This window comes from Pelophylax lessonae (genome assembly GCF_965119305.1).
Source record: "Pelophylax lessonae genome assembly, chromosome: 1".
In the NCBI taxonomy this organism is placed as follows: domain Eukaryota; kingdom Metazoa; phylum Chordata; class Amphibia; order Anura; family Ranidae; genus Pelophylax; species Pelophylax lessonae.
Genome location: NC_138768.1, coordinates 508906229 through 508921736, shown reverse-complemented (window position 1 = coordinate 508921736; position 15508 = coordinate 508906229). Strand labels below are relative to the sequence as shown.

The 15508-nt window shown below is 37.1% G+C and overlaps 1 protein-coding gene across 2 annotated transcripts in view; it reads right to left on the bottom strand.

The window, feature by feature from the left end:
- CRLF1 (cytokine receptor like factor 1) overlaps positions 1 to 15508 on the bottom strand; it is a 219814-nt gene that overhangs the window by 80582 nt on the left and 123724 nt on the right. For both annotated transcript variants that reach the window (XM_082243854.1, XM_082243853.1), the window contains exons 3-4: positions 11257 to 11386; positions 2857 to 3026 (exon numbers count right to left, since the gene is read on the bottom strand). In XM_082243854.1, coding sequence (XP_082099980.1) covers positions 2857 to 3026; positions 11257 to 11386 — 300 coding nt within the window. The remainder of the gene's footprint in view (positions 1 to 2856; positions 3027 to 11256; positions 11387 to 15508) is intronic.

Genomic DNA, 15508 nt, shown 5'->3' with positions numbered 1-15508 from the left:
GTCCTTGTATTTTCAATATAGAGTTCAAGAAGCCTTTTTTATTTTATGGCACATTGACCAGCTTCAATAAGTATAATCTAAGAATTGCAACCCACAACACATGTAATGCTTTCACCAAAAAAAAAGAAAAATAATTGGAAAAAAAAACAGTCCAGCCTTTTTTCTTGCTTTATACAAACAAGATGAATAAAAGTATAATACTTTTTTTTGCTTCCATTCTGTGGCTGCAATTGTAATATATGTAAAAACTTGTGAATGCTATATATGCTTTTTTTGTACATTGGACCTTAATCTGCAGAGGTAATAAAAATAAAAAGCTTAATACAGAAAAAGGCAATTCTTAAAAAATGGAAATTCTACCAGAAAAATATAATGGAATAATCAATTACTTGCTGATGTGGTTTACCATTCTGCCTTAACCATAATCCATCAAATGTGGTGTAATTAAAGCCTGTTCTAGCAAAACATTACTTCCCTACCAAACTAAGCTTAGTGGTATAGTAAACACACTATCCAAGGCCTTGTATGCTAGTAGGTAAGAAGGTATACCCACTGTTAAAAGTAGCTATATATTTTAACATGTTCTGCCTCATGAAAAATTGTAAATTTTTATATTTTGCTTGTCTTCCAATTCAGGAAGAAATGAATACTAATCTCGCAGTATACATCCCCTTAAATATTTTATTGCAGCTGATTTTTCAATAGAATTTACGAAATTATTAAATTCAGTCTGGACCACTACAAAGACAACGCGGTGTCAGAAAATCAGCCTTTGAAAAATAAAATCTGAAAGTCAAAAGGGCATTATTAACAATAGGCAAAAACAGCAGTTGGTAAAGCACACATGCAATATATACTTACCTGTAGAAGCAGCTGTAGCTATGCAAGTCTCCTTAATAGCATGTTAAAAGTATAATAAATGTATTGCATTTTGCCTTTTATTTGGCACTATTTTTTCTGAAAAATGTTGGGAAGAAATGAGAAACACTAATTCTCTGTTAATACCATTGTGGGATTAGATATTATTATGTTTTGGGGTGATTCTAATAGTTTGGTATATCTGAGCCAATGATAACAATGTATGGTTACAAAAAATCAACAACGCAAAAAAAAAGTTGCCTATTGTTTTCTATGTGCTTTCCCTAATTTATGCAGGCTGCAGGGCAAGGTTAAATACAGAAATGCAACGCAGTTTCTTACTGTTTTTGTCACATATAGTAAAAATGAATTAAGTCCAAAAAAAAAAAAGGAAATCTCAAGGGCACTGTATCCTTAATTGTATGAGATGGGACACTTGGGGTGCTCTTGGTAAGAGCTGGGATTATTTAGGTGCCAATAACTCAATACAAAATCACATATTAAAATGTTTCAGATTTTTGTTAAAAACGTTATTATTGAACGTTATTCACTATATTATCAACATCATGGTTTGATAACCTTAAATGCATTTATTTAAAAATCAACATGAAGATATTGTTTTCCACTGATCCTTAGCAGAATGCAGCAAATCAGGGAGATTATCTGGCTTAGCTGCCATCCTAAAACAATATATCATATAATTTAGTAAACTTTAAAATAGATTAACATTCACAATTCTAAGCCTTATATCTGCTAAATCAAACACCTGCCTTTTTCAGTAAAACAGTACAAGAAGATGTGATGTGTCTAAAATATTTTTTCATTTCAATTCTCTACAGCATGTTTATCATCTACATTCTGATAAACTAAAAGCTTTGAAGTGAGCAGATCTGGTTATTAGGTGGATTCCTTTGTTCAAAGTTGTGTGCGAGCTATCACTATCTTTGCATGTGATAAGCAAATACCATACCTACAGCAACCAATGATATTTCATTTTTCAATAGCTTTTGGGTTTCTGCGCTTTTCTTTTTTACTTTAGCAAAGTGAACATTATTGTGCTAATTTAATGCAATCAAAAAAAGAAAGGCATGCACCTGTAGACTGTTATGTATTTAATGATAAAAAAGAGAAGTAAAACTCACATTAAGGACATGGGTGAAAGATACACAAAATAGGTTCGGTAACCGGATGCTGCTCTTATCCGCCCTGGGGGCCATTTTCGCCACTCATGGAGCTTGTTCTGACTGGCAGGATGTAGTTGCAAGCATGCCGGTGACGTCATCACGGACGACACTGTGGTCCAGCCTGCGTTCCAGCCCTTGTTTCCATCATCCAGCACCGCAACTAAATCCTGCTGGCCAGAACAAGCTTCATGAGCGGCGTAAATGGCCCGAGCAGCATCCAGTCACCAGACCTATTTTATGTGCCTGTCACCCATGTCCTTAATGTGAGTTTTACTTCTCTTTTTTATCATTTAATACATAACAGTCTACACTCAGAGGCGCCTGTCTTTCTTCCTTTTTCCTGCATGTTTGGAGACCTCTTCACTCCCTTTCCAGGCTGGCCATGAGCTCTTTGACTGTATACCCTTTATTCTATAAACAGAGATAGCAGCCCTGATAGACTCAACATTGCACTAAACGCACTCCTGCTTGCGCCACTATCTACATGTGTTTTCTAATTTAATGCAATAACTGCTTAGTCAAATAAGGGGAATATATACAACTTCGACAACAGAACACATTTTGTTAACACTTAGAAATACAAGTTGAACCATTATCACTTGAACAATAAAAGTAGTCACTATTAGTGATAAAAAAAAAAAAAAGAAACTCACTCACGGGAGCAGTACAACTATACACAGAAGCAATTAAAAAAGTCAGCAATTATTGGGAGTTCAGATACATAAACATGCAGTTCACTGAAGTTATTACACTAAATTAAGCACAAATAAATCCAAGTTCCACAGGGTATAGAGAAGGGTCTAATGTATCTTACCCACATCAAGAATGTCCAGGGTTATTATATCAGAGGTGATGGATCCTAGTCTATTTGAAGCCTCCACCCAAATTTCATATGGTGTAAAGAGGGCAAGATCCTTAGGAATGTGGCAAGAATATTGACCCATGGTATGATATTCTTGACATGTATTATCTCTGCCATACCACCTGGAAAAAATACAAATTTGCGGTTTAATGTGGGAAATGTTCTCTCAAGTGGCATATGAGCTCTAGTTACACGTAATACACATAGTTTAACATTTACTATAATATATTATTTTCAAAGGTACAGCATTTCTGAAATAAATCTTGCACATTAGATCATTAGAACCTTTTATGTAACTATTGCTGTCCAGTTCTGGGCACCGGTCCTCAGGAAGGATGTGCTGGAACTGGAGAGAGTAAAGAGAAGGGCAACAAAAATAATTAGGGAAATGGAGGGCATCGGCTATGAGGAAAGACTACAAGCATTGAACTTATTCTCTCTGGAGAAGAGACGATTGAGGGGGGATATGATATCAATGTACAAATACTGTACTGGCGACCCTAGCATAAGGAACAAACTTTTTAGAGAAAGGGAATACAATAAGACACGTGGCCACTCACAAAAACTAGAGGAAAAACTATTTAACCTTAAAATACATAAGGTGTTCTTCACTGTCAGAGCAGTAAGGATGTGGAATTCTCTTCCAGGAGCAGTTGTAAACAGCAGGGAGCATTGATAGTTTCCAAAACTTTTAAATGGGCACCTTAAAGACCACAACATACAGGGGTATTCAATGTACGGTTAACAGCAAACACAAACACACATCATAGGTTGAACTGGATGGACTGATGTCTATTTTCAACCTCACAAACTATGTAACTATGTAGACTTAGCATTGTAATAAAAATACCAAATATTTTTTTTTTTTATTTGACTAGTATTTTTCTGTTTTAAAGGAAAGAATGAGGATTTGGTCAAAAAATATATATGTGTTTCTTTTTTTTTTTAGTTAGTTATATATAAAATAGGTGTATTTTCAGTCATTAGGTGGAGCTTTGCATCTACAGCTCTATCTATATACAGCCTGTTAAATAAAATTCCGTTGATAACAGGCTCTAAAGATGCAATTTATATATACCAGTGTTAGTGGATGATTCATTCCAAAGACTAATAACAGTGATTCTTTATTGGATGGTTCAATTTGAGGATGTAATCAAAAGAGCTGCAAAGAAAGCCCAGTCAAATTGCCTTTTCAGCTAACTCATGGTGCTCTGGGAAACATTCTCATGAAATTATACAAGCCAACATTTTTCTCTCACATTTCGAGTTTGTGTATGTACAAAAGTCAGAGTTCCCAGCAGCTTTTTGTCAGTGTGTGTTGGAACAGGTAAAGTGTAGTTGGGGATAAATCACAAAATGAGCTACGTGTTTGTTGCTGCTGCTGATTGCTGAAAACTAAAATATGTACACTGAGCCACAAACAAACTCACTGTGTGTTGGGAAGTCCTGATGCAGATAGGGATCAATTACAATCTGTACAGGGAGAGATACCACCCAACAACGTGCCTCTGAAAAGTCCTATATTTACAGACAGTTGGGGACACTTTTCATGTTTCCATGGGGTTTACCTTTTCTTGGGGATTACCTTCAACATCTACACCGATACAAGATAATGTACAGGATACCTATACAGGATAATGGTCTGGTATAGATTTTAAGGGGGTACCCTAAGCAAAAAAAAGACAAATAAAACAGTGGGTGGTCCCTTAAAAAAAAAAAATCCTAGACCCTTATCAAAGCATGCAGCTTGGCTGACTAGAGAAAAGAAGGCAGTGAGCAAGTGTCCTTCTCCTGAACCATACCATGCCTCCAAAGCACATTGTTCTCATGTTGACAAAGATACGGGTCTCATCCCCACATCCTTGTTCAAATATCCAACTCTTTCCCATTAAGAAAATAAAAATAAACGCTATGACAATAATATAAAATACATGTCCCACAATGTAAATTCAATGTCAATCATGTCATCCATATGATGCATTAGCAACATTCTGAAAAAAGTGGCTGTATTGCACCCTTGAGGAATTAGATGGATAAGCATTTTGTTGCGAACCTGTCTCACTGAGGTACTGACCCCCATGAGCTCTATGGTGCAAAGCCTTGTGTTTCCTTGCACATTTGTTACCCAAATGACTCTAAATTTTACCACACCTGATATGCTGCAGGGAAGCATATATGTATACGTATATAAATATATATATGTATATATATATATAAGTGCTAGAGTTCTAGTTGAAGTCTATAATTTGCATATTTAGGGAATAAATGGGAATTCAGGCAAGGTGGTGTTGTGATTTTGAAGTGTTTTTATGCAGTCTGTTTTGACATTTTATTAAACCTTTGGACAATGCAGTGTGGTACTGTAAAAAGGTAGCCCACAAACTAAACTATTGAACATTTGCACCACTGGCCAATTTGCACAAAGTTGAGAGCTTTAGACTTTCCTGCAGCTTTTATATATGTTGTAGCTGCTACTCTTAGTTTCGGCCTATTACAGCTGGATAAGAACAAACAATCAAGTGTCACAACAATGTAGCAGATTGGGATGCTGCTGATTTAAGAAAAGCAATAATGTAAAGGTAAAACAAATCTATTACACCTGCCTTATATGTGATATCAAAATATGGTGTTACCTAAACTCTCTGGGAGAATTTTACTGTTCCATAAAACCACATACAGTTTAACGGCATCCCCCAAGCATATAATTGAAAGAGTTTTTGTTAACCCTAAAGTCCCATAAAACAGAGGACCCTCACCATACATGGTGAAACTCATTAGTGGATTCCTCCGCAAAGACCTCATTCCTTGATAAACGTAAATGTAATTTATTACACTGATACCTAAGTCTACCAAAGAGCATTCCCTATGCACCAACTACAGGCTCATTGCCTTTATTTAATTCTGACTTAAAAATCTTCATAAAATTGCCTTTGACTAGACTGAACATGGTTTAACTTCTTTGATACATAAAGATTAATTTGTTTTTGCCATGCTGACAGGCAGAGAACAACACAAGAAAAGTGATAGACCTAATTAATGTAGCTAATAGAGAAAGACGTGAGCCATTACTACTGAGCCTGGATGTCGAAAAAGCTTTTGACGGGATGGACATTCCTGTTTGCCACTCTTGACTATGTTGACTTTAAAGGCCCCTTTCTAAATGCCATCAAAAATTCATAGGCCCATCCCTCAGACCAAGGTAAAACCCCTGATGCCATTTTGCCTCCCTTTGTCTAATCTAATTGTACGAGACAATTGTCACCTCTCCTTTATGCTTTATGCATAGATCCTTGGTGGCCCACATCCACAAAGATCCAAATATTCACGGTATCTCAGTCAGAAATAGGGAACTAAAAATGTTGTCCTTTGAGGATGATGTACATTACTTCTCACTCTAACCCAACTGCACATTACTCCTAACCTCCACAAGGCCCTGGTCAACTATAGCTCTGTATCCAGTTATGCATGGTAGGCCTCTGTGATAAAATACCTGGAAAATAAAATTATCCCCACATATGCCACATTGTATAGGGAAAATTGCATCCCTCTCATTCAAGACATCAGAGTGCGCAGTAGAAAAAATATTGAATTTCCCTTTGAGACCATATTGCTTTCATCTGAATGAATATCCTTCCAAGGCTTTTTTATCTTTGCGAGATGCTACCTATTTCCATTTTTGCAGCGCATTTAAAGAAACTACAAATGGAGTTACTGAATTTAACATGGGACTATAAAAGATACAAAAAGTTTCTAAATCCCTTTTGTTTGCTTCTTGGTATGACAGTGTCCTAGCCTCCTGAAATTTGATAAAATGTTATCAGCTATCACATCTGCGAGCTATAACCTCCTGGTCTGCCCTGTATGTCTACAATTGCCGATAATGAACTGAAGTAAAAAAATAACTTTGAATAGCACCTAGACATCCCAATTCCCTACTGTGGAACACAAATACTATGGTAGAACACCACAGGCTCCTTCACGCTCATTCCTGTGTGACCTCTGAAGGACTGTGAACAATCAATATTCTTTGACCTCAGAGGTGTCTCTGATGATAGCCTTCCTGTTCAACCCAGAAATCATGGGCAACCTGACTCCATTTAAGACCTCAATTAGAGACTGAAGGCATTATTTCAACGTGGGCACCTGGTAGACACTTGGACTAGAAAAATGCTCTCTTCATGGATCTCCAAGATAAGTTTAACTTCCCAAGTAGTGCATTGTATGGACATCTTCAAATCTGACATTATGCCCAAACCATTATGCATGCTTTGCAATTCTCTAAATTATCATCTATTTAAAGGATCACTCTTATGGGACCCTCCTATAGAGTTGTTGATATCAGAAATCTACAAAGTTTTGAATATCCTCTCTCTCCATACAACAGGGAAGCACTCCTAAACAGTTGAAACTCGAAAAATTAGAATATCATGCAAAAGTTAATTTATTTCAGTAATGCAACTTAAGAGGGGAAACTAATATATGAGATAGACTCATTACATGCAAAGCAAGAATGTTCAAGCAGTGATTTGTCATAACTGTGATGATTATGGCTTACAGCTCATGTAAAACCCAAAATCCACAATCTCAGTAAATTAGAATAGTACATGCAATCAATAAAACAAGGAGTGTACATAGAACAATATCAGACCTCTGAAAAGTATAAGCATGCATAAGTACTCAGTACTTTGTTTGGGCCCCTTTTGCAGCAATTACTGCCTCAATGTGGCGCGGCATGGAGGCGATCAGCCTGTGGCACTGCTGAGGTGTTATGGAAGCTCAGGTTGCTTTAATGTCGGCCTTCAACTTGTCTTCATTGTTGGGTCTGGTGTCTCTCATCTTCCTCTTGACAGTACCCCACAGATTCTCTGTGGGGTTTAGGTCAGGCAAGTTTGCCTGCACCCTTCACTTTGCAAGCACAGTGATACCATGATCATGTGACCAGGTATTGGTATTTTTGGCAGTGTGGGCAGGTGCCAAGTCCTGCTGGAAAATGAAATCAGCATCTCCATAAAGCTGGTCAGCAGAGGGCAGCATGGAGTGCTCTAGAATTTCCTGCTAGAGGGCTGCGTTGACTTTGGACCTGATAAAACACAGTGGACCAACACCAGCAGATGACATGGCTCCCCAAATCATCCCTGACTGTGGAAAATGTTGCATTTTATTTGAAAATCAAGGTCCCAGAGTCTGTAGGAAGAGTGGAGAGGTAAATAATCCAAGATGGTTAAGGTCCAGTGGGAAGTTTCTACAGTTAATGATGATTTGGGGAGCATGTCATCTGCTGGTGTTGGTCCACTGTGTTTTCTCAGGTCCAAAGTCAACACAGCCCTCTAGGAGGAAAAAAAAGGGGGGAGGAAATATATGGGTTCAAAAAGATGAGCCCTTAATGCAGTGAAAACTCCATATAAATCAAAAAATCATAGATCAAAAAAACTTTTTAGCAGAGAATGTGCAAACATAATATTCTCCCCTCTCGGTCACACATTTAAACCACCAGACCCAAAAATGCAGATGAGCTGAAGGCCGCTATCAAAGCAACCTGAGCTTCCATAACACCTCAGCAGTGCCACAGGCTGATAGCCTCCATGCCACGTCGCATTAAGACAGTAATTGCTGCAAAAGGGGCCCAAACCAAGTACTGAGTATATATGCATGCTTATACTTTTCAGAGGTCCGATATTGTTCTATGTACACTCCTTGTTTTATTGATTGCATGTACTATTCTAATTTACTGAGAATGTGGATTTTGGGTTTTCATGAGCTGTAAGCCATAATCATCACAATTATGACAAATCACGGCTTGAACTATATTGCTTTGCATGTAATGAGTCTATCTCATATATTGGTTTCCCCTTTTAAGTTGCATTACTGAAATAATTTAAATTTTGCACGATATTCAAATTTTCGAGTTTCACCTGTATATGTAATTGGTAGAAACTTCTGGAGGAATAGATATGCCTCTAAGCATAACAGAGCATCTGGTCCCAGGTGGCAAAGAGTTAGATTTCCACCCTTTATTAAGGAAAATCTTTATAAAAGGTCAAATAAGGGAAAACTGTTGGAAGTGCAAGAGGGAGAGGCGTTCTGTTTACCAAATATTGTGGCAGCATTTGCTTATCAAACTCTACTGGGAATGATCTACACTCTTCGTTGATTTTTTGATTTAAATATTCCCTTTTACACCCCCTTCCCCTCCCAAATTTTCCTTATGGGCCTTCCTGCACCTGCTCTCTATAGGACAGCCAAAAATCTTCTTTCCCATATATTCACTGGAACTAGATGTTTGGTGGCACTTGAATGGAAAAAAGGAAGAACTTCTAACTTAGCATTACATGCAAGAATTATCAATGTTAAATTGATGGAGACTCTTATGGCACATATACATGGCACTCCTGAGCACTATAATAAGGTTTGGGAACTATACCACCTTAAGGAAGACCTGCCATACAATCAAATCCCTATGATCAACTCACTTCGGTGGACTGTTTTTGTAGATGCCTGGCTTGGGGAATGGAGAGAACAGCGTTTTTTTCTTCTATTTTCCTACTCTAGTTCTTCTCTCTAGTTTAGCTCCACTTTATTTTCTGCTTTATCACTGAAAATATTGTGCAGGCCTGTTGATAGAATTTGTTTAGCTCTGTGACATATTCTCTAGTTAGGGGATTTTTTATTTACTTTTTAACCCGTCTGATATCTTATATTATATTGCATCTGAAAAACAACGGAGAATGATATTCTATCCTGTTGATATTGGTTGTTCTGGTACATACTGCGTTATTTTTTTTTGTACCCTGTTCTTCATGTTTCAATGATGTAAAATAAAAAAAAAAAAACATATTTAAAAAACGAAAGAGGACCCTCTCACTGCTAAACCAAAATTTGTTAAATTTATCTTTGCATAAGGAAATGCCCTCCATGACAGTGCGCAGCTTCCCATGCCCTCCTTTTGACAATCCCTAGTCTACTAAACTTGAAAATGGCCAGAACTGATTTTTAGGATTTCCCCACACCCTGCCATCATTGAATTCAATTGGGTTTGAATTTCGGTTGGCAATTTTTGGACTTTATAAAGGTTTCCACAAATTGTCTGAGAAGCAGCCTTCTCCAATATCCTTTACAAAGATAATTTTTGGATTACATTTCAGTTCAGTATTTGCATAACTTTTGGCATGCTTTTAACTTGACATTGCCAGGTCTGCCAATAGTGTCGTTGTGGCATGTGGGCAAAGGACGGTAGAACTATTCTCTATAATAAGGCGATGGAGATATTTCAGTGTGCTCTGGATGGCACTAAAGGGATAAATTCTAAAGTAAAATATATATTTATCTTTTCAGATGTTTGTTAAAGCTTTTGCCTTATTACATTTGCACTAGGTTTAATTTAACCAATCATAGGAAAATATAAAAATTGTTCCTTGTCTGGTTGGGTTTTGGTAAAAAATCAGTTTTGATTGTTTAGGTAGAACTAAAAGCAAAACTTATGTTTTCTTTGGAAAAAGTAAAGGAAAGTTATAACCCCTGTCATTTTTTTCCCATCTGTGTCCCATAGCTTTCCCATCAAGTCCTGCCCCATAGCCAAAGCTGGAAATGAGAGAAAATCTCTCTAAAAAGAGGCAATCCTTGGTTGGCACCATGGTCACCAGAACTAGTATTCCCACTGGCAAATTTCTCCTTTATTGCTGTTTTGGGAGATCTTGTTTCACTTTATCTCTTGGTAATAATGGTAATAAAGGACAAACATAGACAAGTCTCTCTAACAGGGACATTGACACGAATAAAAACTTGTCAGGTGTTCTAATCTCTGAATTTATAAAAAAAAAAAAAAAAAAAAGTTTACATTTAATAATACTTTAGCAAAGGCAAGGAGAATATTTTATTATCTATGAAAATGAGTAAGTATAAACACAATTCCACTAAGCTTGGTTATAGCATGCAACATTAGCTCTAGTGTGTTCAGAACAATAAGCAACAGAAAGTTGAAAAAACTGAAAGCAATGGAAAATGAATCTAAGAGCCTGTGTATATCACGGCTTATATGCACCCCTGACATGCTGGATCTGTTTACCATTCACTAAACAGACGTTTGTGGCACTCTTCCATGGGGTTTCTTTTAATTCTTCAGTGCAGAAATATTGCACTGTTCCATACACATGTTTTGCAGTGCATTCTGGAGAATGCATTTAAACAGCTGATATACTGCCCTAAAAATTAAACTAAAACCTACCTAGGACCAGCTAGGTATATTCACCTTGCACATAACTGATCTATTAGCAATATTTGCTGAACACATAACAATTGACTTTGTACACCAAGACTTGTAAACATGTTTCTTACATTTTCTCACTTGCACAGTACCTTAGCTTGTATTTCAGGGTATAGTTGGTGTGTAGGTAGGTTTCTCCTTCACTACCTGGAACCCACTTGCAGGTCAGGTCTTTCATATTCTTCGACCAGCAGGTAATATTGGTTGGTTTTTCAGGAGGTACTGTGCCAAAAAATAAAGAAGCCATGTTAGAAATATTAAAGAAAAAAAAAACGATCTTTCATATGGGACTCTATAATCGGAGGGGGAGGGGGTTAACTAGAATTGTTATTAACTGGCATTGATGGGCTTGATCCTATCAACAGCTTGTACATTTTTCTCATTGGAATGTTTTTTTATGGAATTAAAAAAGGTTTTTAAATGCCAAAATCAGGAAAAGTCTTCTCTACTGAGTTCCCCACAATGTCATCCACTTTTTTACCCCTAAAAATACATTTAGGTGTCCAAATAAAAGTAGGAGACAAGTGGACTATTGTAATCACTTGCAATTGTTTGGTTAGTAATATCAGCATTATCAGCATTCTGGACCAAGCAGACAGCTTGGCATTTAAAAAGCTAATGAAAGAACATGTAACATATCGTGGTAATGCTAAACTCTGCAACACATTATAGATCTCAACTTTGGAAAGCAGAAAAAAATCCAACAATTTTGAGGAAGACTTGTTTATGCAGAACAGATCCATATACTGTGTATATACGTATCTTGGTGTATTACATCACTTTCTACCAAGATCAAATGAATAATTTTTAAAAGAGAATTTTGCAAAAACATAGGTTTGTACTGACTGACTATGTTTGCATCTTGTGACTATGCTAACAGAGTCTTAACAATACTTACTTTTTTAATAATTATTTCACAATGTTTTTTCATGATCAATATTTACATTTCTTTACTAAATACTTATAATAAACATTTTCATGTTAGGCTGACAATTATTACATTTAGTAATTATTCTTCAGACAATTTAAATGTAAGTGACACCTAACAATAAACTTATCTAAATTGATCTTTTTGAGGGCTCAATTCACTAAATGATATCTCATGCAATATTTGGCTTATATGGCTCATATGACATATGTATCCAAATATTGCATGTGATATGAAAAATCTCAATTCACTATAGGTTTATGTAGTATTTGCCGGAAAAATGAAAAAAAAAAATGCTTGGTAAATACTGCAAAAACCTGTCTAAGTCCCGGTTCACACTACCGCAACTTGTTAGGCGACTTGGCCACCTGACAAGTCGCGGTCCATTCAGTGCAATTGGAACCGTTCTAATAGGAGCGACTCAAGTCAAGACTTAGAAAATAGTTCCTGCACTACTTTTGACCGAAGTCGGAGCGACTTGCATTGACTTCCATTATGTGAAGTCCGTGCAAGTCGCGCCGAAGTCGTGGTGCACGGCGACTGCACTAGTCGCCCCCGAAATCGTGTCGCCATAGTGTGAACCGACTGTTAAAGCCAATGCACAAAAAACAAACAAACAAACAAATGCATTCAATTAAATTAATGTATTCAATTACTAGCTGGTTGTTAAGAAGCCAGCACCCGCCACATGCTTACTAGTGACTCATCTGCTGTCAGCTGCCAATTCCCACCTGACAGCAGAATGTAAACAAAAGAGCAGAGAATAAAAAATAATAAATGGCGTGCAGTTACCAACCCCCCAATCCATACCAGGCCCTTATCTGAGCATGCAGCCTAGCAGGCCAGAGAAGACGGGAAGATGAGTGTGCAGCCCACCTTATATACCAACCATGTGCCCTCAATATGAGGGGGGGGTGCTTTGTTAATGAGAACAAGGCATCTTCCCCTCAACCCTGGCCCAGTGGTGATGGAGGAGCCTTATTGGAACCTGGAAGGCCCCTTTAACAAGGGTCCCCCACATCCTGGCCCCCCATGTGAATGAACATGGAGTACCAGGCCTAGTATAAATTAGGGGTGGGGGGAGGGCTCGTAACTTTTTTTTTTATTGTCAGCTCTTTTGTAAACATTTTGCTGTCAGTGGGGAATGCCCCACTGACAGCAGGGAGGAGGCATGGTTGTTAGCATGCCAACCTTTACAACCAATATCCCTGAGCTGAACTGTCACATATAACAGTGGTAGGAATACCACTGCTAAATATTTTAATTCCCAATGAAGCCTGAGGTCAGGTCTGAGGTAAAATAAGGTGAAAAAACACCTGGTTAAATACCGCAAAATAAGAAAATGTAGTGTATGCGGTATTTAATGTGTGTTTTTTTGTGAATTGACTGCTTCTGAGATAAATACCACATGAGTTATTTTAACGCTAATACTCATGCAGTATTAAACTCTTAGTGAATTGAACCCTGAACCCTTAAATAAAGCATGCCATCATATCTGTTTAATAAGTGAAAAAAAAACGTGATTCTTCCAGAAAGTTTGTGTCTTGCACTCTCTGCAGTGTTACCTCTGTCAGTATCATCAGTCTTTGTCCAGGATACCGCAATACAGAACACCCCCCGCCCCCTTCATGTTATAGAGTTGAGAAGAGAGGAAGATATTCTGTTGTACTAACATAATTCCTATCCTAGGGTGACAACTCTGCTCCTCCATAGTTACAGTACTGAGCATTGTCATTTAAGACTAACAGGATCCCCAGATGACAACTAAGAAAAAAAACTTAAAAAAAGAGTGCAGCCACCCCGTAAGAGGATTGGTAAGCAGCATCCAATTCAGTTTTGGTCTTTAGAATACACTTTAAGATTTTTACTAGGTTTTATATTTTTCTAAATAGCCAACCGTGGCCAAGAACAGCAAAATGTATTAAATAGGAAAAAATTTGCCGCCCATACTGTATATACCTTGAAGCATTCGGTATCAGAGTACTGGGCAGGTGGTTCTCCATCTATCAGTTTTTACCTGAACGTGGATTTACTTATTCTGAAAGCAAATTTTTTATTGAATTTCACCCAAACGGTAAAGGAGTGGATGCATTGGTTTTCACTGTAAATAAGAAAAATTTACATGCAGAGAAAGCTTGTAGTAGTTTAACAAGCATTACAAAGACAACTTAAACTTTAAAAAGAAAAAAAAAATTCTCATACTGGAAAGTCAGCTAAACTGGCTGTGTAAAGAAATAAATTAAACCTATCCATTAACAGGCCCGCTAAAATGTATGGTATACTGTCTAGCACTAAAAAGCAAAGATTTGCTGGAACATCCACTTAGGTAACAATGTTGTTTTAAGTAAGTCAATTTTGATAAAATAAAATAAAGCACAACTGACACACTGACACATTCCTTGAAAAGAAAATATTCTATCATATTACGTATACATATGTGATGAAAGATTTTCTTGTATCCTGGGGTTTTTACAAAATAAGCTTTAATCCCTCGTCATATCATTCTGACATTACAGTGTTCTTGCACGGTACCTAGTTTGATCCATATGGATAAAAAGGCTATACGCAGCAAAAGATGATTTCACACTGCTCCATGTCCTCATAGTAGAGTTCAGTATATGTGCGCAATTGAACTGTATCAGTTAACAAAATCATAAACACCATCATCATTATTCACTCTATTGTCAAAGCAGAGGAGAGTAATGAATCAAAGCTGCTTCATTTTCAAATGAAATGATGCTCTTTTGAACTCCTCTTAATTAATACTTCTCCCATATGTTTTTTTGCAGAGGAACAAATGGCGGCTGATTAATCAAAGATGTGAGTTTCATGCTAGCCTATGCTCATTTCAAATACACAGTCAACGTCTAGGTAATTAAGGATATAAAGTTAAATACATTTTACCTGAACCTGAGTCAAAGTAAACATAGGGCAGGTTTGTAATACATTTAATTTATGAGCAATAACAGACCCTACCTCTGCTTTGCTAGAGATGCTTAAATCTGATATTACTTGTTCTAATACATAAATTTAGAATAAATCAGATGTTTGTTTATTAATTGCCAGTTGGAGACACGCTATGTAATGCTAAAGAAGAGAAAGAGCAAAAGGATGTACACTAGACATACAGTACATGAACCTCCTAGCTAAAATGATCCAACCTATGGAGGAGATTTACTAAAACTGGTGCACTCAGAATCCGGTGCAGCTGTGCATGGTAGACAATTAGCATTTAATTTCAGCTTGTTCAATTAAGCTTTGGCAAAAAAAAAACCTGGAACTTGATTTGTTTCTATCGAGAGCTGCACCAGATCTCTCCCATTTTAGTAAAAATGTCTAAGGCCTCTTTCACACGGCCGCTCCGGTTTTTTTTTTGTCCGCTGCGGCACTTTTTTTTTTTTTACGGACACGGATGA